Here is a 22613-nt window from a genome sequence, read left to right as displayed (position 1 = left end):
ACTTTCTTTAACTTGGAAAGACACCGGAGGAGTCTCCTTGCTGCCTTTATTCTCTTTCAAGGAACCTCACAGCAACAAAGATCCCACCCTCCCCAACCCCCTGCTGGGCTGCTGGGAGACCAGGCCAGGCACACAAAGGCTCCTTGTTTGCTCCTCGCCAGCGGCACTTTGCTGGGTAATCCTAACTGGCAGGGTGGGTGACCCCATCTGGGAGGGCCCCTCCTTTGCCTTTCATTCTTTCTACAAGGTGCAGGGAGGGAGGATCTCCTCTCCTTCCCACCCCACCCCATCTTGCTTGGTTGAAGGTGTTAGTCCACCCTCTTGCTGAACACAGGTAGGAATTATACTCTTGCATGTGAAGAAAGATAGGCACCCATGAGACCACAGGGGGTGGAAGAAAAGATGGGGAGACCTGGTGCTTGACCTAATACCTAATACTCATTTTGGATATCACAGATCGAGACTTCTCTATTTTTAAAAGAAAAGGCTTTCCAATTTTCTACTGTAAAAGCACCACTCAATGAGGTACACTCCAAACTGAAGAGAAGTGAGACTCAAACAGTGAGACACTTTAGTCCACAAAGTGAGAATAAAACAGAAACAGGATTTCATCCCAGTTGTGCAATGGAATCATCTGACTCTCCGGATGATGCTGATCTCCAAATCCAAGAAGCTACACTCCACATAGTAGTGGCAAGGGATGATAAATAGTTGTCCAGTAACATGTCCCACAATAAGGGTGAAATATAGTTCCTAGTGTTGCAAGTCAAAAGGCACTGTGATATTTGAAGTTTGTTTTATCCTTAATTTTCCTTTCCTTTCCTGAAAAGAAATAGACAGAAATGGCCATGTAACACAAGAGAGTAACAAACTAAAGATGACAATCCCATCATGCCATCAATGAAGCTGGGCATGATCAAAGCTTGATCTAAAACTTATTGCATCATCAAAGTCTCATCTGAAATTCAAGTTTCAGCGCTCTACCAATTTCATTGCACCTTTTTACATAGAAAAGGGAGAGAAAGGAAAAAGCTTGACATACACAAAACCGGGTTTTGGTGGTTATGTGTTGAGCTTGGGAAAGTTACTCTTCTGGATATACAACTGCTGGATTCTAAGAGAGGCGGTCTAAAAAGTAACTTTTCAAAACTCCTGTCAGACTTGCAAATGAATTTTGGTTCTGTAATCACCCTGCATACTCACAAAAGCATCACAGAGGTCCAGACATCCTGTATTTTTCTGCCAAGACATTAAGGAAATAGGTACAACCAACACTGTAACTCCCCCATTAGCAAAGGACTTTGCAGGTAGAGAGGTAAAACCATGGTGTTACGGCATATAGCAACAGCAGGCACACCAGATATAACTGGGTCAGGCCGGGACATAAAAAACAGATCAGGTCTCTGAAAGGTGAGATGAGGAAGACTGCATAAAATTGGAAAACTCACTTGGAAAGTTCATGAACTAATTATTATAATGACACAGGTCCAAATAGCACTTCCCTAGCCTCAGAACTCTTTATAAACTGTAATTTTTCCACCTACCTCAACATGTTGAGAACTCATTGTTAACAGCCAGCAGTATAAATAATGTGTTTTAAAAAGGATTCAGCAAAATATGAAGGCAAGATGACTATTTCATAGGACATTAATGGCTAAGCATTGAGAGTTTGAAAGAACATTTTCATTTTCAGGAAAAGTATACTTTCACCAGTCAGGTATATGGGATTATCAAAAATATAGCACCCCAATTACTGCCTGATGGCCAGAACATTAATGGCAATTAGCATTAAGAGTTTGAAAGCACATTTTCATTTTCAGGAAAGTATACGTTCACCAATCAGGCATATGGGATTATCAAAAAGATAGCATCCCAATCACTACCTGATGGCAAAGACAGCATATTGCATTAGAGCAGATGACGAGAACTGCTGGACCATCCTTACATTTTGAACCACTCAGCTCAACCCAGGAGTCAATGGTAAGGGATTCTGAGAGCTGAAATCCAAAATATACTGAGGGCCAACAATTACCACCCCTAGACTAGGGGAACCATTGGACTGACCCAGTATGGCTATTCTTCTTAAGAACTACAGTAAAATGGCAGACATAGAACTGGCCAAAACAACTATCAGATATGCCTAGGCTTCCCCAATTTGGTGCCCTCCAGAAATGCGTGGACTAAGGCTACCAGCATCCCTAGCCAGACAAGATCAGTGATGGACACTGTAATTTATTCCAAAAACTTCTGATGGGTCTCCATTTAGGATCTGCTGGCCAAGACATAGCGCAGGTAAGTGATATGGCTGCAATGCAGATGAGGCAGCCTCTCCCAGGTAGGATGGAGAAAAAAAGGTCTCCTCTTGCCCAGCAGCTGCTTAGCATGAAAGGGAAGACTTCCCCACTCCCGATTCCATTCCCATCAAGACATTTTGTATGCAGTTCGCAATTCCATGCCTCCCGCCTGTAATGACTCCTTTGTAAAGTCTAAAAGTCAGGGCTGAAAGGCAGGACCGGAGCCCATCCTCTCCTATTCAAACACCTCTCAATAGCTGCCCTGAGCTGGCACCCGCACCGCCCACCAGGGCATGGGAACCTGGCACACACCAGCGGCTTCTGCTGACAAAGGGAGGGCCTCCCCCCCCCCCCAAAAAAAAACACACACACATACCCCAAAAGCTTAACAGAGAGTTAGACTGGGAGCAAGCAGGATGGGAGGTCACGGCAAGGCTCAGGACAGAAGATGCTGGCAACGAGATCTAAGAAGGCCACTCAATCCTCCAGGTCTCCACAGACAAAAGCCCTCCTCTTTACGCCATGCAAACAATGAGATGGCATCTCAAATCTTGCCTTTGCAGATTCAGCTTGAAATGCAGAAAAATTTCATGGCCCCTGTCCCTCACTCACCTCCCCACCGTTGAAAATGTATACAATATTACAGGGAAGGAGGCAGGAGAGTGACTAGATATTTTACATGGATCCTGGAGATGAAGCGGCTTGGATGGCAAAGAAACAAAGTGTAGATTTCAGGTCTAGGAAGACTTTGCTAAAATACCGGGCTCTGAGGAACAAGAGGAAAGGAAGGCGGACATCCAAGAGGAGGGAAAGGAGAACTGTTTCACATATGCCATAAAACAAGAAGCTAGGATGACGGCATCCCATTACAGATTGCAAGTAGGAACTATTTGTGTGTGTGTTATTTTGAAACATCAGAGTGCAGGCTATGTGAAATGCCTCTCTCTTTATTGCAGACAGAGAACTCTTGGCACAACCAGTCATAGAATCATAGAGTTGGAAGAGACCTCATGGGCCATCCAGTCCAACACCCTGCCAAGAATCAGGAAAATTGCATTCACCCCGACAAATGGCCATCCAGCCTCTGCTTAAAAGCCTCCCAACTAGGACCGCACAGTCAAAAAGTATATTTTCCTTCTTATCAAATTTTATTTTAAAAAGAAAACAGATGGAAGAAACAGCATTAAGATAGAGGAATGCTGCAAGGAAAACACGGATGTGTGGATCCCTGTTATAATCCATGAACATGGCAGGACAGCTGTAAAATAACACAAGATAGGCTCATACATCAGAGATGGAAATGTTTCCTTTCTAGATTATAAAGAGGAAATAGCTTGAGGATTCTGGGGATTATAATCCAAACAGTAACTTTTCAAAGCCCTAGTGTGTACATATGTGCATACACAAACTGTATTTTACATTTCTACAAAGGCTAAAAAATCCCACAGAGGAGCATTAATTACAAAAGTGACACACATCTTCCTTCTGAGGTGGTACAACTAAGTGCCCCACCATAGTTTGCTGCCTTGTTTTGGTGGGTTTGTTTGTTTGGGGTTTTTTTTTTGTTTTTGTTTTTTTGTTGCAATGTGTGGGGTGCCTCCAAAAGACTACAACAATAGGGAACAATAGAGTAGGGGGTACAATCTATTCAACAATTCAACATTCAGTGTTGCTCAAGGGTTCCACACCAAAACAAAACAAAAAAATCATGCTTTAAGCATATGGTTCTTGCATAAACAATTATTCTCTCCCACATGAGTTGTTTCTTTCCTACATGACAGAATCACATTTCAATTCCAGATTAGGAATTTACTTAGAAACGGCTCCTCCTCTTGCTGCTCTTATCATTTCAATAGGCAAAGATCTGCAGCTCCATACATCTCAACATCAGGGTCATTCTCTCTCCTTCACACCACATGTCGGCAACCCTGAATCCTCAGATTGTAGTGAACATGCCTAACTCTGGCCAGCATCCTATAAGGAACACACAAGTAAATGACCTTGTGGTGAATATGTGTCTTCAAGTTACTTGTCAACCTCTGGCAATCCCATGATTTTTTTCATAGAGGTTTTCTTAAGCAAAAAATAATTTGTTCCTTCCAGTTCCATCTTCTGAAATATAGCCTACAACACTGGGCATTTCTTAGTGGTCTCCCATTAAAGTACTAACCAGAGCTGACACTGCTCAGCTTCTAAGATCAAACAGATCTCTTTGGGGTTTTTAGACTAAATGCACTTTACATGTGCATAAGTGCCTTTTTGAATGGGGCACCGAGGACTATTCCCTTGTCTATGAATTCTATCCAAAATTCTCCCACCAACCAGTAGTTGTAAAGTCCCAAGATACGCCCCTCTTCCTCTTGCTTTCTGGTGGAAAGGGAAGAGTAGCGGTTGGGGGTGGGGCACTTCAGACCATGAAGACCTGGGTTCCTGGGAGAAAGAAAAGGACCCAGGATTCATGTGGCCCAGTATTTCATTCCCCCCCTCACTCAATTGAAATTCACTATGAATGTCCTTCTCCCTCCTTTCTGCTGACAAAAAAAGCAGCAGGTGCACCTATGAAGGATCATGGAAGTATGTGTGTGTAGCTTGTCATATGTTTTTTGTGTGCCAAGAAGGAAGTCACAGACCCTAAGACAGCAGTTCTCAAATTCTAAGCTTCCAGATATTTAAGACTTCAGCTTCCAGAAGCTCCAGCCAGCCAGATCAATTGTCTAGAATCCTGGGATTTGAGATTCCAAACATTTGAAGGAAAAATGTTTAAGAACCTCTGTCCAAAGAAAGTTTAAACAGAGGCAGAGAGAGAAGCGAGATGTATATCTGCTAGAATACCTTTACATTATATGCACTCAATCAGTAAGGACATCTGACTTTCAATCATTTAGCAAGCAAGCAAGAAAACTGTACGACCATCAATAGTCTAAATTATACTAATGAAATTGTGAATGGTTCTGAAAATTAGGACTGGTGCTCAAAACAAATTTGTTGGCTCAAAATTCCTTAATTCTAAGTTTACATCTATATATATTACTAGCTGTGCCCGGCTATTGATGCACTCACATTTGCATGTTTTCGAACTTCTGGGTTGGCAGAAGCTGGGGCTAACAGTGGGGGCTCTCTCCGCTCCCCCAATTCAAACCTGTGGCCTTTCGGTCCAGAAGTTCAGCAGCTCAGCGCTTTAACACGCTGCACCATCAGGGGATATTATTTCCTAAAGGTTGTGAATATACAATATTTCTGATTGGGTTTTTTTGTTTGTTGGAGGCAAGTATGAATGCTGCAATTAGTTAAAATGATTAGGATGTAATGGCCTTGCAGCTTTAAAGCCTGGCTGTTTCCTCCCTGAGTGAATTTTTTGTTGGGAGGTGTTAGCTGGCCCTGATTGTTTCCTGTCTGGAATTCCCTTGTTTTCAGAGTGGTGTTGTTTGCGATATTTTATGTGCTTCTACTGTCTGTGGCCCTGAGAAAACAGAGGATTTTCCAGACTTTGATGATGGGAATACTTTGTTGGGAGGTGTTAGCTGGCCCTGATTGTTTCCTGTCTGGAATTCCCTTGTTTTCAGAGTGTTGTTGTTTGCGATATTTTATGTGCTTCTACTGTCTGTGGCCCTGAGAAAACAGGATTTGCCAGACTTTGATGATGGGAATACTTTGTTGGGAGGTGTTAGCTGGCCCTGATGGTTTCCTGTGTGGAATTCCCCTGTTTATTTACTGTCCTGGTTTTAGAGATTATATTGTTCTGCATTATTCTATCCCAGTAATTATTTCATATTAAAGAAGAATCTCACTTATCCAACATTCGCTTATACAATGTTCTGGATTATCCAACGCAGTCTGCCTTTTCATAATCAATGTTTTTGTAGTCAGTGTTTTAAATTCAGTGTGATATTTTAGTGGTAAATTTGTAAATACAGTACAGTAGAGTCTCACTTATCCAACATAAACGGGCCGGCAGAACGTTGGATAAGCGAATATGTTGGATAATGAGGAATTAAGGATAACCCTATTAAACATCAAATTAAGTTATGATTTTACAAATTAAGCACCAAAACATCATGTTAGACAACAAATTTGTCAGAAAAAGTAGTTCAGTACACAGTAATGCTATATAGTAATTACTGTATTTATGAATTTAGCACCAAAATATCACGATATATTGAAAGCATTGACTACAAAAATGTGTTGGATAATCCAGAACGTTGGATAAGCGAGTGTTGGATAAGTGAGACTCTACTGTAAATACTACATAGCATTACTGCGCATGGAACTACTTTTTCTGTCAAATTTGTTGTATAATATGATGTTTTGGTGCTTAATTTGTATAACGATTACCTAATTTGATGTTTAATTGGCTTTTCCTGAATCCCTTCTTATTATCCAACATATTAACTTATCCTGCCGGCCTGTTTATGTTGGATAAGTGAGACTCTACTGTATATTTCTAATCTTATATTATCTGCTCAGAACTGGATTATATGAGGCTCCTTCTTCACAGCTGTATAAAATGCACACTGAAGTGGATTATATGGGAGTGTGGAGTCAAGATAATCCAGTGCAAAGCAGATAATATAAGATTATAAATGGGTTATATAGCTGTGTTGAAGGGCCTTGAGTCTACACTGCCATATAATCCAGTGCAAATTAGATAATCTGTGGAAGACGTCTAAGTGAGGCCTAAATCTGCCTGTCCCCTAACTGAAACCTGGCTGTCCCTTGGTTGCTAGGCAACCAAGTGGGCAGAGATTAGCCCTCTAAACTGGCAGCAATTGGATAAAAAAAATTATTGCTCTCCCTCTAATTAGGACTTTATTTTTCTTTTCTTTTTGTTGTATCAACCTTGAGGCGTGGATGATTGGTTGTGTTGTCAAATTTTGAGGTTGGGGGGCCTGTACTTTTGTTGTTTTGTGAATCGCCGTGATGCCATCACTCTTTTATATATATAGAAAATGTAGTGTTCGTTACTATGGTGTAAACAGCAAAGCCTCTGAACCAAATCACCAAATTTGGCCACAAAAGACATAGTCACCCAAAATACGTCTTTCAATTAAAAAAACATAGAAAAATGGTCAAAATTACAGAGAATGAGCTTTTCTCCCCTTAACTGCCAGTTAGAAAAGTAGGCTTTGCTGCCTTTAGCACTCCCCCTGCTGCCTTTAGGCCTCGCCCCCTTCGTATCCTAGCAACTCCCTCAGCCAAGATGGCGCCCATGCTATTTGTTGCAATTCTAGCAGCCCAAAAAAACATTCCCCCAGAACGCAAGTACCCAGCCTTCCAAGCAGCAAGCCTATTCCATTGCATTCCAGCTCACCAAACAAGGATTCCCATTAGAAGAAAACGGCCAGGCTTTGAGGCTGCAAGGCTATTCACTGCTATTCCACCTGGCCAACAAATGATTCCCATAAGCCACAGCAACGCGTAGCCGGGCACAGCTAGTCTTTTATATTAGACTTTATTTGGTGGATCTGGTAGCTCATGTTAAAAAAACAAAAACAAAGAATATTCCCCAATCATCCCCACCACTGGTTTAAGGGCTTCTTCACCTTCTGTTTTTAACTATGAGAGTTTAACATGAGCTGCTTAAAAATAAAAGATGTAGATGAAAGCCCTGCAGAGGTTCTATTTTGGCTATAGGATCTTAAGGTAAGTATCTCTCAGAGAATCCCCCTTGGCTTGTTGGTTGATCTCCTGAACCAATCCATCCCTTTACTTTACTCTTTTTAAAGTCTTGTATAAGGTTGCCCTCTGCTGGCTCATTCAGAATATTTGTTAAAAACACAGTACATTATTCAGGTGCCACCTGCTGCCATCCTAAAACTCCTAGGTGAGAAATTCCAGGATCTACATTTGGTCTTCCCTATAGGTCTCTGCTAGTGGCTATGCAAGTCACCCATTCTGCTTACCAATGTTCTTGTAGTAGATGGGCACAAAGACATTGATGCCTCGTTCCAGCCCCATCAGCAGCAGGCAGACAAACACCAGCCCCTGTAGTAGGAAGTTCCCTCGTGGCCACATATACCGCAGAAGGAATCGGATTTTCCGGCCCAGATGCTTCCAGGTGGATCCGTGCTGCCTGGCATCTGGAAGGAGGGGCTGAGATACAAAAACAGAAGTAGGAGGAGGAATGTCTTTTTCATAGGGGTGCTAGAAATAATTGAGAAGGTTGGCATAGAAAATGGAATATGGCTCTGATATGGCACATGTGCAGAGATGATGATGGCATTTGGGGAAAAGGGCTGGGCAGAAAATGAAGAGGAACTGGAAAATATTTGGATGTCTCAAAAATGTTCAAAACAGATTTCATCAATTCTAATAAGACTATTTAATTACAGTATATCAGGTTACCCATTGTCAAAATTATGGCAGCTGTTAAACATCACCCTGATGGCTAACCCTGACAAAGATCTGGAGGAGGTGGATTCAAGGCTTCAACTATGCAATTCCAATTATCACATTGTCCATAAAGTATTTAGGAATTCACATCACAAATTCACTTCTGATGTAATTATTCCAGTTAATGAGAAACTTTTTAAAAATCTATATTGAAGAGCATAAAATCTTAGAAAAAAATTACTGGGTTGAGCGCTTATGCCATATGAACATCTATCTAGTTCATTTATCTTTTTCAGACAACCACAATAACCATACCTATTACAACACTTTTCACTTATCAAACTCTAAGTAATACATTCATAGGGGAAAGGAGTCAAACATTGGGAGGTCTAGAGAGTGAATAATATATTGTTTTCTTTAGCCTAGGTGAGGCCAGATCGGAGGTCATCTACTTTGTGTTTCTACTCTATATTTCTTTTCTTGTTTCATTTTTTTTTACTTTGAATATAACTTTAAAAAATTAAATAAAGTTGAAACAAAAAACAAAAAACAAAAAAAACCCTCATAGGGAATTTGTTCCAAAAATAATAAAGGTAGAAGGTCTGGGACTAAACAAAATGAACAACAGTTAGAGGAGTTTCTATGTACCACATAATTTATTGTCCTTTCTAATAACAAGCAAAATGTAAGTCCATTTTGCAAACTTTTTTTTTAATCGCAAGATCATACAAGATGAGATACTGTGAAAATCTATCTAAAATCTGCATATTTATACAGATTTCAGAACTCAGCTTTTCCTCCTTGAGAAACTGGACGTCTGTATCTAGGTGAGACTTTTTATCCCACAGTAAGCATGTTAAGTGAGTGAAGTGCAATACTTCTGTGCCATCAAAGTCAGCTCAAGGCAATTTGCTGCTTGAGTGAATAAAGTTAATGGAACTTCTTGTCTATGTTAAGTTAAATAAAACTGAAGCCACCCATGCTGTTTTGGTTCAGAGGAAAGAAATGCCTTTAGTACATCTTTCCATCTGATACTTGGGTCAAAATACAATAACAACATATTATATAACTGCTGTCCTTCTGTGACATTCAGAGTCTGCCAAGGTGGCTACCTCATTCTATCTAACAGCAGGACTATTTCAGTTCAATATACCCTGCTCCTGTTTGCCTACTTTTGACTACTGCTTCCCACCCAGCCTTATTCCAATACTAAAAGTGAATCAATAGAAGAGGACTGGTTTATTTAACGTAGGGTTTAAAGTAGCCAATAACACTGAAGGTTTTGCATCTTCCCACAGCACACTCAACATTGAGATAAACATTAGATATATTACCACACCTACTTTACAAACAAAAAGATGTTTGCTTAGTAAACATATGCATTTCTAACTTGACTTCTCTTACAATAGCCCTGAATATATTCAAACATTATCCTTAACCTTCCCTTCCAAATACAGTAGAGTCTCGCATATCCAACCTTCGCTTATCCAATGTTCTGGATTATCCAACGCAGTCTGACTCCTGCCTGGATCCACAGCTGTTTCTCTAGACAGCAAGAACTGAACTTTTTATGGATTTAACTTCCGACAATGATGTTATTGCATGTTCATTTAATGCAATTCTATCTTTATTTGTAGTCAATTTGTTAGTAGCCAATGTTTTTATAGTCAATGTTTTCAATACATTGCAATGTTTTGGTGCTAAATTCGTAAATACAGTAATTACTACATAACGTTACCGTGTATTCAACTGCTTTTTCTGTCAATTTGTTGTAAAACACGATGTTTTGGTGCTTAATTTGTAAAATCATAATGTAATTTGACGTTTAATAGGCTTTTCCTTAATCCCTCCTTATTATCCAACATTTTTGCTTATCCAACGTTCTGCTGGCCTGTTTATGTTGGATAAGTGAGACTCTATTGTACTCAGCAACTGGTGCCAAATACTTGCTAACAAGTGAAAATCATCAGTTTTTCCTCTGAGCAATTTGACTACACCTCGCAACACGTTTTACACAACTGAACCAACCTAACCTTCTGGTTTCTAAAGCCACACCTTCTGTGAACTCTCCCCTACAATCTTCCACAAGATCAAAACAGTTACTCCACCCAACAAGTTTTGCTCTTGCCCTTTCTTCCATAACTCAGCAAAACTACCCAGACTCCTGCATGTTGCATTGGGGGGGGGGGGGGGGGGGTTTGGTTCTGTTGTTTTTCCAGCACTGAACTATTTGTTCACCACTGCAGTTCCATGACCAGAACGCATGTCCCTCCTGGCTTTATACAGCTGTAAAAAATATTTAAACTAGTAGCAGAAAATCTGTGTCCAATCCATGCTCCCAATACTGTTGAATTGCACCTTTTGAGTTGATGTGAAAATTAACTGTTAACACAGTAAAAGGTTACTGTATTAAACACGTTAAACTGGATGGTATGCACTATGTTTGATTCTTGGCCTGTGTATACAAGTCCGATTGGCAGTTTTGCAGAATCTCTTAGTGGTCTTCTGCTTTCTCGCTACCACATAATATTTTAACCAAGGGTACACGTACACCATAAAATTAATGCAGTTTGACACCACTTTAACTACCATGGCTCAGTACTATGGAATCATGGGAGTTGTAGTTGAGTGGTGGTGCCTCACCAAACTACAGATTCCATGATTCTATAGTATTGAGCCATAGCAGTTAAAGTGGTGTCAAATTGCATTATTTATACAGTATAGAAGCACCCTAAGTTTCAGACTGTCTTTCTAAGCACCCAACACCTGCTCTGCTCCAGAGTTATGGGCTTTTTATTTTGTCAAGAGAGAAAAGGGGAGAAGAGAAACAGAGAAAGAAATTCTCTTTCTTCGTTTCATCTCATCTCTCCCTCGGACTTTCAGGATGAAGTACACATTTCAGTACCAGAGGGATATTGCTGAACAAAGGCCTTGTGTTAAAGAAACTCTCCATTCCCACTGCATGCAGCTGCTGATAGTGGTATAGGGAGCCATAAAGCACTGATGGAGCTACATGTTTACTGATAGAGCCTAGGAAACTATCACTGCTTAAACAAGAGGCCATTTTAGGCCCCATCTACACAGACCATTTAATGCAGTTCGAAGCTAGTTTCAAACTGCAGTGGCCAGACAACTAAAACGCACAAAAGTGTGCAAAAGAAAGCTCTTAATGAGCCACAGGGCTCTGTGGTTTATGTAATCCCCATCCAGGCCTCAAACTGGTCTACGATTTTTTGTATAATCATTGGTACTGTGAAAACACTTTCTGAGATACTGTTTTGAAACTGCATTGAAAGGACAGTATAGATGGGCCCTTAGATTCACATCAACTCTAGGCTTTGTTTTCCAATTCTGGTTAGATTTTGTATGGTGAAATGTTGTTGTACAATAAGGAGACAAACCATCACTTCCAAGCTCTGATTTTGACAGAGCGGCATCCCTGGTGGCATTAGGACACATATTCATGGTACTTGAAAGGCCAGGCAGCTGGTTTGAGGACTAAAAAGGACAATAGAAATAAGCTGGAATAGAACAGGGATATTTTATATAGATATTGGGATAATTCATTAAGATCAGGCATGGACAAACTTGGGCCCTCCGGGTGTTTTGGACTTCAATTCCTATCAGCTGTTCTTTGGAGGCTTTTGAGCAGAGGCTGGATGGCCATCTGTCAGGGGTGCTTTGAATGCGATTTCCTGCTTCTTGGCAGGGGGTTGGACTGGATGGCCCATGAGGTCTCTTCTAACTCTACTATTCTATTATTCTAATTGTGGGAGTTGAAGTCCAAAACACCCGGAGGGTCCAAGTTTGCCCATGCCTGATACAGATGATATACAATATTTTATATAGATGTCATAAAAACGTACCTGAGTGGTTTCCACATCGCGCTCATCCTCATTGATAAGCAGCATGTAAGGTTTCCGGGGCAACCCAGGGGCCTTTATTCCCAAAGCAAAGAGGGCAAAAGTGCTGATGTAGCGTAGGAACCACAGACTGAATTGGACCTGAGGAAGTGAAGGACAGGTTAGTAACATTTTTATAGCAGCAGCAGCACCCCTCACTTTCCCACACTCCATCCCACCCACTTCCAGTCTCTGGGTGTTTCTACACCAGGCATGGGCAAACTTGGGCCCTCCAGGTGTTTTGGACTTTAACTCCCACAATTCCTAACAGCCTACCAGCTGTTAGGAATTGTAGGAGTTGAAGTCCAAAACACGCAGAAGGTCCAAGTTTGCCCATGCCTGGTCTACACTGTGGAATGAATGCAGCTTGACACCACTGGCTCAATGCCATGGAATCATGGGAGATGCAGTTTGGTGAGGCACTAGCTCTCTTTGGCAGAGAAGGCTAAAGGAGACGCCTTAAAACTCCAACTCCTGCAATTCCACAGCATTGAGCCATGGCGGTTAAACCCCGGTGACAAATCCCACCTCTATTTTCAGACAGCATTAGATATTAGCCTTCTCTTGACCAGAAGGCACTTCTGTGATGACCACAGTTTGTTTCCTGTTGACTCTTGGAGCCTGTTCCTGTTTAGGTGCCTGCAGCTGCAGAACAGAGCCAATAGGTGGCCCTGGGTCATGTGACATAGATGGGCGGAGACAAACGCTGTGAGGCCGCTTCAAAATGGAGTTGTGTATACCAAGGTGGTCGGTTCCTAGAATGAGGGGAGGATGTGAGTCTTTGTGCCTGCCATCACTAATCAGGGATGTGTTTCTACGCAGCAGTGTTTCTCAACCTGTGGGTCCCCATTTGTTTTTGGCCTTCAACTCCCAGAAATCCTAACAGTTGGTAAACTGGCTGGAATTTCTGGGAATTGTAGGCCAAAACACCTTGGGGACCCACAGGTTGAGAGCCATTGCTCTACAGTCTACTGCACTGTAGAAGTAATATGGTTTGACACAATTTTGACTGCCCTGGATCAATGCTATGGAATCCTGGGAGTTATAGCCTCACAAGGACTTTGGCTTCTGTGGTCCCCTCCACACAGCCCTATATCCCAAAATATCAAGGCAGAAAATCCCACATTACCTGAGTATGGACTCAGATAACCCAGTTCAAAGCAGATATTGTGGGATTTTCTGCCTTGATATTCTGGGATATAGGGCTGTGTGGAAGGGCCCTGTGTCAAAGGGGGCTTGGTGCCTCCCCAAACTACAAATCCCATCCTTCCATAGCATTGAGCCATGGCAATCTAAGGCCCCTCCTATACTGCCATAAAATCCATATTATCAAAGCAGATACTCCATATTATCTGCTCTGAACTGGATTACATGAGTCTACACTGCCATATAGAGCCCCCCAGTGGCGCAGCGGGTTAAACCACTGAGCTGCTGAACTTGCTGACAGAAAGGTTTCTGGTTTGAATCCAGGGAGCGGGATGAGCTCCCACTGTTAACCCCAGCTTCTGCCAACCTAGCAGTTCGAAAACATGCAAATGTTAGAGCAATAGGTACCGTTCCAAGGGGAAGGTCCATAACCTGCCACATAACCTTGGAGGTGTCTACGGACAATGCCGGCTCTTCGGCTCAGAAATGGAGATGAGCACCAACCCCTAGTCAGATACGACTAGACTTAATGTTGGGGAAAACCTTTACCTTACCTTACACGGCCATAATCTGAATCTTATATGGCAGTGTAGAAGGGGCCTAACTGGTGTCAAACTGAATTAATTCTACAATGTAGATCCACCCAAGTTGAGCATCCCTTGAACAGAATTCCAAAATACTCAAAAATCCAGCTGTCCACCTGAGATAGTGACAGCATTGCTTGCCAATATTTCTATGCACACACACTTTGTTTCACACACAAAATTATTTCAAATACTGTATTGTACATGAAATTACCTTCAGGCTAGTGGATGAGTTGTGTTTGAAAGATAAATTAATTTCGCATTTAGACTTGGGTCTCATCTCCAAGATCTACCATTATGTAGTTGAATATACAATAGAATACACTACCTGGAAATGTCGTGAGGTTCCTTCTCTAGAGGATTTAAGCAGAAGCTGGGTGGCCATCTGTCAAGAGTGCTTTGATTGTGTGTCCCTGCATGGCAGAATGGGGTTTGGACTGGGTTCTCTTCCAATTCTGGGATTGTATTATTCATTATGTATGTACAGGCAAACATAGGCATTCCAAAATCCCCAAAAATTCCAAATGTTCCTAGTCCCAAGCATTTCAGATAAGGGATACTTAATCTGGACAATATTGAGCCTTATTGAACTTAAGGACTTCTGGCTCAAGAATACCATAAAGTTGCACTAAAGCAGTGGTTCTGAACCTGTGGGTCCCCAGGTGTTTTGGCCTACAACTCACAGAAATCCCAGCCAGTTTACCAGCTGTTAGGATTTCTGGGAATTGAGAGCAAAAACATTTGGGACCCACAGGTTGAGAACCACTGCACTAAAGCACTGGTTCTTAAACTGTGGTTGCCAACTCTAAATGGGATCTCCTTAGCTCAATGTTGGGGGGTCACAATACATTTGGCAACAGTAAAAGGTTTCTGAAGGCCACCTAGGAAATCACACAAATCTGTTAGCAACAATATACAGTGTTCAGCTGTACTTCACAAAAGGGAAAATCTGCCTGTTTGGCAAGCCCTGAGAATGCTGATTTATTATCAGTAAATGTTTTGTTTTTATAGCTATTTTATATACCTATATACCAGGGGTCATGTAAAAATTTCGCAGGAAGAAAGGGGTTGCAAAATATAATCTTAGAGTGGAAAAGGTTTTTAAAGCCCTGCACTAGAAAAAAATGCTTAGAGGGGACATATTTTGTTGGACATGGATATATGAAACTGTGGATCCTGCTCCCACAGATACTTGAATTGTATTGCAAGAAGCAGGGGAAGAGGAGATACAGGTATTGAATAGGGATCAGGCCCTAATTTCTAGGCTCAAAACATGAAATTGTGTGGGATGGGAGAGAAGATTCACTGAAAGTCCTGGAAATGGGAAATCTCAGCTTGACTCTTAGTGAAAATTTGAGCCAAGTTGGAATTTGTGCTAAGTCATTGGGCAAAGTCCTCTGGAAATAGCCTCTTCTCTACTTATCTCTTTGGTTGCATGAGCCTGATAAACAACAAAGTGACTCAGCAAAAATATGTAACGATGAATAAGCTGGGAGGGAGGGGATAGGAGACAAATCTCCAAGGGCTCGGTAAATGTTCTTTACTTTTTATTGATTTTTGGAAAAGCCCAATGCCTTCCTTAGGGGCAACATGCAAGCTAACAATAGAAATTTCTGAACATTTCGTTCCATTTACTGGACGTTTCTAGTGTTAGGTTACATATTGCTCCTGTAGAAGGCCACTGAAATATATAGCTACATCTCTATGTGCTCAATTTTATATTGCCATATGCTCACTAAATATTCTTTATTTTTTATTTATGAAAAAATGCACTTCAGGCTATGTATATATTTCAGTGGCTTCAACAGGGCAATCTAATAGCACACATTTCTAGAGCTGAAAATCTCATTCCATTTACCGGACCATTCTGCTTTTGAAGAAGGCCACTGAAATATATACATAAACTGAAATGTGTTGGGCTTTTTCAAAAATAAAAAATAAAGACCCCCTACTGAGCACTTGGAGATATACCTCCACATTTTCCCCTATGGATTTTGTTGGGGTCTTACTGGTACCTGCGTTTTATCAGAGGGAGAAGAGACCAAAAACAATGATTCTTTGAGTAACATGGCAACTACAGAAATTCAGATTATATTTCCTCTTTCTTTCTCTTGCAGTCCTCAAATACAGAAAAAACGATAACATTTGATTGAGTGATTGATTGACATCCTGCCTAACTCACTAGGGCTGAAATTCATTTATTTCTGTTATGGGATGTGAATTACTGCTTTAAAGGAGAATAAACTGTCTGTGAATTATTTCTCTTGACTTATTGCAATAAGGATATATTGCTGGATTGAAACACATTCCAGGCCAGAGTTGATATCTGTGTAACTAAATCCTGTACAAGAGACATAACACTTAACAGGCATGACGTTTGTCCTCATGTCTCGTTGTCAGGGGGAAAAATCACTTTTGACTTTTGATTTTCTGCCTTTCCATTCGGATTTTAAGATCACAGAGGCTTTGCCTAAGTAAAAGCAGCAGTCATCCACTACACACCTCCAGAAAGCAACCATATAGGATCCCACTGAGTAACTCATGATTTTCCTTGATAAATCTTGTGACTTCTACTGATGTGACTTCTACTGACTTCTACTGATAGCTTCAACTCATTTTTAAAGTGGATAGGTACGGCCACTTCCTCACTTCTAGTCCAAGTCTCATTTGGATATAAAATAATCTATTTTGGATCCCATCTACACTGTCCATTTAATGCAGTTCAAATCTAACTTCAAACTGAGGTGGTCAGATAACAAACTCCCACAAAAGCATGCAAAGAAGCCCTTAATATGCCTCAGTGCTCTGTGGTTTATATAATCCTCATCCAAGCCTCCAACTGGTTCCAGGATTTTCCATGTAATGATCTACATAGACAAATCACTTTCTTTAATATAGGTTTGAAACTGCATTAAAATAGTCAGTGTAGATGGGAACAGAGGTTGTTGGATTACATCTCATAGAATCCTTAATCATAGACCATGGTGGTCAGAGCTTCTGGAATTTGAAGTCCATGAACAGTTAGTAACCTGAGTTAAGGAACCACCTTGATTCCTTAATAACAGAGCCTCATGGATCTAACAAAATGGAATACAACCCATGAAAGCAAATGCTGCCTTAAATGTATTCGTCTTTAAGGAATCATGTAGGACTCCACTGTGTTAAATAGTAAAGCTCTTTCAATACAATATACTGCTGCATATACAATGAAGGGAAGCTTTCCTTTCATGGAGGTACCCCTGTGATCTCATGATGTCAATATATCCAATGACTGTCATAGATTGCAGAAAATGCATTCCACATGGCCAGATTTCTTGCTTTGAATGCTGCTTCCAAGTTAAAATATACCTACCTTTCACAGGGAAATTATGCAATACTCCTATGAAGAAGCATGCCCTTTTCTCCAACACCCCCCATTGTTCCACCTCAACCTACCTTTTGATTGGCATCTTCTAAGCCCCACCACCAGAGTGGGCTGTTCCAAGAGATGAAGGCCAGATTCTCCGCAGCAAAGGCCAGGGCCCAGTAGAGGAGCAGAATAACACCGTGGCCTCTGGTCCGATCCTGCACCATCACTCGGGTCCGTTCCAAGTGCAGCAACCCAAGAGAGCCAACCCAGCTCAGGGCGGAGAGGCAGGCATAGAGTACCATGTACCCATAGAGTTTATGCATGCCCAGCACCTGCCACAGAAAGGTGACAAAGCACAGCAGTGCCAGGAACAGAGACAGGAGGACCTGGATATGGTATAGGCGGGAACGTGGGATGTACTTTGGTTCCATGGTGCGGCTGAAGCGCGCATAGCAAGCATACTGCAGGGCACCCAAAAGGAGGCAGACGCTGAGCAACATTGCAGGCACCAACGTGAAGTAGAAACAAGGGTCCAGGCCTTGTTGGGCCCATGCTTGTGCCAGAGACTCATTTGCCTCGCAGTAGCTCTGTAGCAACACCATCCTGCTGGCTGAGGACGGCAAAAACACTGATGAAGAAAACAAGGAGATATGGTTAGGAAGCATATCAGTTTAGTTCATTTTGCTGCCTGAGGCAGAAGACCAAATGGTGGTTCCTTACAATCACAACCCAATAATAGGGAAGATAGCCTATGAGCATCTATTTGCATTCCTGGAGTTAAAAATACCAAACTAACAAAGTAAATAAGTAACAATTTGCTGGCCTTTCATGACTTCCAAAATCTGTTGTCTCACCAATTGCTTCACTCTGTTGGCCTTAACTAATATGTTGAAATACAGCACATATTATGTGCAAATGTAGAACTTCACAGAAACAATAGAATATCTATATGGGCAGAATTATGCTCATTATTCTGGGACAAACTTTTGAAATCTTATCATGCCCTCTCCTCAAGAAATGAGATGCTTCATTGGAAAATGCAGGAGAAACACTTTGTTCTACATCCCAACTTCCATGTTCAACTAGAGACCTTAAGAATTGCCACAGCTAGACATGACAAAAATCAAGGGGAGAGAACCAAATTGTGTAACATATTCTCTGAGAAAAATAGAGAAACCTTTTTCATGTCCAAGCCCTTGCTCTTTCCTGTATTTCAGGCTGGGCAAGGATGTTGCATCAATTTAAATTGTCTAGTGACCACTTGAAAGAATTATTCTTTATCACTTTTATGCCTTGCATTGTTTAGTTTAATTTCTGTGGTTAAGTCTCCTGTAACTATTTTCTATACAATATTTTTATGGAGCAAATAGTCTGGAATCTGAACTATGAAGGGTGATTTACAAACAGGCAGTCATTGCAAAAATTTATAAATGTTTTGACTATTTTAGAAAGATTGAGATCTTCAGCTTTAGATCACAGTCTAAAACCAGTAAGAGACTTGTTTGATATTTTTAGATTTGAAAGAGTCTTTCTAGGGTTTTAATCTAAATGTACTTAAGATAGTGTGATCCCTGTGGAGTGAATCCAAGAGGACCAGCAATTCTATACACACATAGCTGGCAGGAAATCTCACAACACTTTAGTTCTATATCTATAGCTGTTTTAGAGTTTTCATTTTTATATTTTTGCGCTTTGAAGTTTGATTTGTATTTTATAACTAACCATAGAATGGCAGCTATTGATCCATACAAGGTACAGTGGGCAATCCATGTTTGTGGATTTGACCTTCGAAGATTTGATGGTTTACACGTTTAATTAAAATATGGTCTCTAGAAACTGAAAAACATAGAGACACTGGAAGACCTAGAGATTCCTAGAGAAGTGTCATCTCAAGCTTAAAAAATAGCGTTTTTAAATTTGTATTTTTCTATTTTCAATAAATTAAATGGGGCTTACTTCTGAGTAGACATGTCCTGCTTTGTGCAGCTTTTTCACAATATTTTGCACGTGGATTATTACTCAGCATAGACAAGTGTGAGGGGAGATGGATAACAAAAGATCTCCCATAGAATGATGTCTTCTCTGCTGTACAACTATTATCTTGCCATAACAGGCAACTGCGTGCCCTTCAAAACAACAGTAATACTGCAGAACCCTTAAAGTGCATTTCCCAACATAGATACTGGTCAGGAATGCTGGAACTTTTAGTTCAACAACATCTGGGACAACGCATAATAGTTCTCATAATAGTTCTCACCCCTGGCTACATTGTCAAATGAATGCAGTTTCATTCCGATGTATTAGTTTTATATTTTATTTTTAGTGTGCTTTACCAGGGTTTATGTATTTTATGATGGTTTTATTTGATTAGTCTTTATTTTATTTGTCATCATTTTGTTTATTAAATTACAGTTAGGTTGTTTATATTGTCTAATGAGCCTTGTCCTGACGTAAACTATTTGTAGGGTTTTATTTTGGCATTGAATGGTTGCCATATTGTTGGGAACCGCCCTGAGTCCCTTTAGGGAGATAGGGCAGTCTATAAAGATTATTATTATTACTCCCATGGCTTCATGCTATGGGATCCTGGTAATATGGTGAGGCACCAGAACTCTTTGGCAAAGAAGGCTAAGGATCTTATAAAACCAGAGCTACCATAACTCCATAGCATTGGGTCCTGGTAGTTTAAGTGGGGGTCAAATTACATTAATTCTACAGCATAGTACAATGGTTCTCAACCTGTGGGTCCCCAGATGTTTTGGCCTTCAACTAACAGTTGGTAAACTGGCTGGGATTTCTGGGAGTTGTAGGCCAAAACACCTGGGGACCCACAGGTTGAGAACCACTGCTGTAGTGGAAGATGCACCGCTAGTTTTTTAAACTGACAACTCCAGTAAGCTCTAACCAATATGCACAGTAATCAGAAATTATGAGAACTGTGGCCCAAAACATCAAGTGTTCACAATGTTGTCTATCTTTCCCTAAATTGAAAGCCACTGAAGGAGTTTTGTTTGAAAGGGGGCGCCTTTTAATCCATGGCATCATGCTGTTATTTTTGATGGCTCCCTCCGTGCCTGTATCTAGTTTTTGTTTTGTGATTCCTGACACATTATATGAAAATAGTGATGTATCATCAGGTTATTATAATCATGCTCTGAATCCACAAGAGCGCAGAAGAACCCTTTGGGGCACCCACTGGGCAACATGACGGCCTCTTCCTCTAGCCAAGGATCCTCCAAGATATTTGGATACTTCATGTACAGTAGAGTCTCGCTTATCCAACCTTCGCTCATCCAGTGTTCTGTATTATCTAACGCAGTCTGCCGCCTGCCTGGATCCTCTAGGCAGGCAAGGTTCACAGATTTTAAAAAAATCTTCACAGGACTGAACTTTTTACAGATTTAACTTCCAACAATGTTATTACAGTAAGTTCATTTTATGCAAATCTAACTTTATTTGTAGTCCATTTTTTAGTAGTTAATGTTTTTGTAGTCAATATTTCACTACATTCGTAAATACAGTAATTCCTACATAACGTTACCATGTATTGAACTGCTTTTTCTGTCAATTTGTTGTAAAACATGATGTTTTGGTGCTTAATTTGTAAAATTGTAGCGTAATTTGACGTTTAATAGGCTTTTCCTTAATCCCTCCTTATTATCCAACATTTTTGCTTATCCAACATTCTGCAGGCCCGTTTATGTTGGATAAACAAGACTCTACTGTATTTATTTAATTATTTACTTACTACATTTATATGCCGCTCTTCTCACCCCGAAGGGGACTCAGAGCGGCTTACAAATCAAATGTACATACAATATATTATTAGCATAGAGCAATATAAGCATTAAATCACTATATTGTACTATATAATTTTATGGTAATAGATCAGGCATGGGCAAACCTGGGTCTTCCCTCCAGGTGTTTTGGATTTCAACACCCACAATTCCTAACAGCCTTAAGAATTGTGGGAGTTGAAGTCCAAAAGACCTGAAGGGCCGAAGTTTGCCCATGCCTGATCTATACAGTGCAGTGATACTTCTTGACTTGCTACGGCTCAGTGCTATGGAATCTGTAATTCTGCAAGGTCTACAGCAGGCATGGGCAAACTTCGGCCCTCCAGGTGTTTTGGACTTCAACTCCCACAATTCCTAACAGCCGCTAGGCTGTTAGGAATTGTGGGAGTTGAAGTCCAAAACACCTGGAGGGCCGAAGTTTGCCCATGCCTGGTCTACAGCCTTCTCTGCCAAAGAGACTCCAAATCCCAGGATTCCCTAGCACTGAGCCACAGAAGTTAAGGCAGTATGACACTGCAATCATCCTACAGTGAAGATGCGCCCTGTTTTTTCTGGGGAAGAAGGGGAGCGTGGGTGTGTTGTTTATGCGGCATGGGGGAGGGAGAAACGGGCTGGGACAACACACATACACACCTCTGACCCTTTGCCTTGCCAGGGCACAGCAAAATATCCCCTCCGATGCCCCACTTACAAGGCCCCCTCCCCTGCCCTGCCCTCCCGGGCGACTGGCCACCGCCAACGTTCACTTGCCTTCTCGGCTCTCGTCCAGCCTCGCGCTGACCACTGCTCGCCCTGCGCGCCCCTAGAAGGACTCTGCAGCGTCGAGGGAGGGAGAGGGAGGGAAGGCCGGGCTAGCTCCCCCCAGGCCCTAGCGCCGCCGGATGCTGTCCTTCGGGTCTCCTCCCGGGTCCTAGTTGCCACCGGTTTTGGAAATGGGTTCTACAGCAGTGGTTCTCAACCTTCCTAATGCCGCGAGCCCTTATTTATTCATTTATACCCCGCCCTTCTCACCCGAGGGGACTCAGGGCGGCTTATAAGTGGCAATTGATGCCGTTACACTGACGTACAATGAACTAAAACGTTAAAACAGTTAAAACAGTCATAAAATACAATATACAAAGTTTAAAACAAAAGTGCCCATGCCATTCATCCACTAGACCTTATACAAGAGCCGTAATTCAGACCGCGTCGAAGCCAACACATAATAATAA

At 41.3% G+C, this 22613-nt stretch overlaps 1 protein-coding gene across 3 annotated transcripts in view; it reads right to left on the bottom strand.

The window, feature by feature from the left end:
- The window catches only part of abcb6 (ATP binding cassette subfamily B member 6 (LAN blood group)), a 52792-nt gene extending 30493 nt beyond the window's left edge, over window positions 1–22299 (bottom strand). The window contains exons 1-4 of one of the 3 annotated variants that reach the window (XM_062967278.1): window positions 22153–22299; window positions 17692–18233; window positions 12491–12628; window positions 8195–8384 (exon numbers count right to left, since the gene is read on the bottom strand). In XM_062967278.1, coding sequence (XP_062823348.1) covers window positions 8195–8384; window positions 12491–12628; window positions 17692–18207 — 844 coding nt within the window. In that variant the 5' untranslated portion in view covers window positions 18208–18233; window positions 22153–22299. The other 2 variants (XM_062967279.1, XM_062967280.1) reach the window with 2 other exon arrangements.
- Between the last annotated feature and the right edge of the window lie 314 nt (window positions 22300–22613).

This window comes from Anolis carolinensis, chromosome 1 (genome assembly GCF_035594765.1).
Source record: "Anolis carolinensis isolate JA03-04 chromosome 1, rAnoCar3.1.pri, whole genome shotgun sequence".
NCBI lineage: Eukaryota > Metazoa > Chordata > Lepidosauria > Squamata > Dactyloidae > Anolis > Anolis carolinensis.
This window is presented reverse-complemented; position numbering and strand designations above follow the sequence as displayed.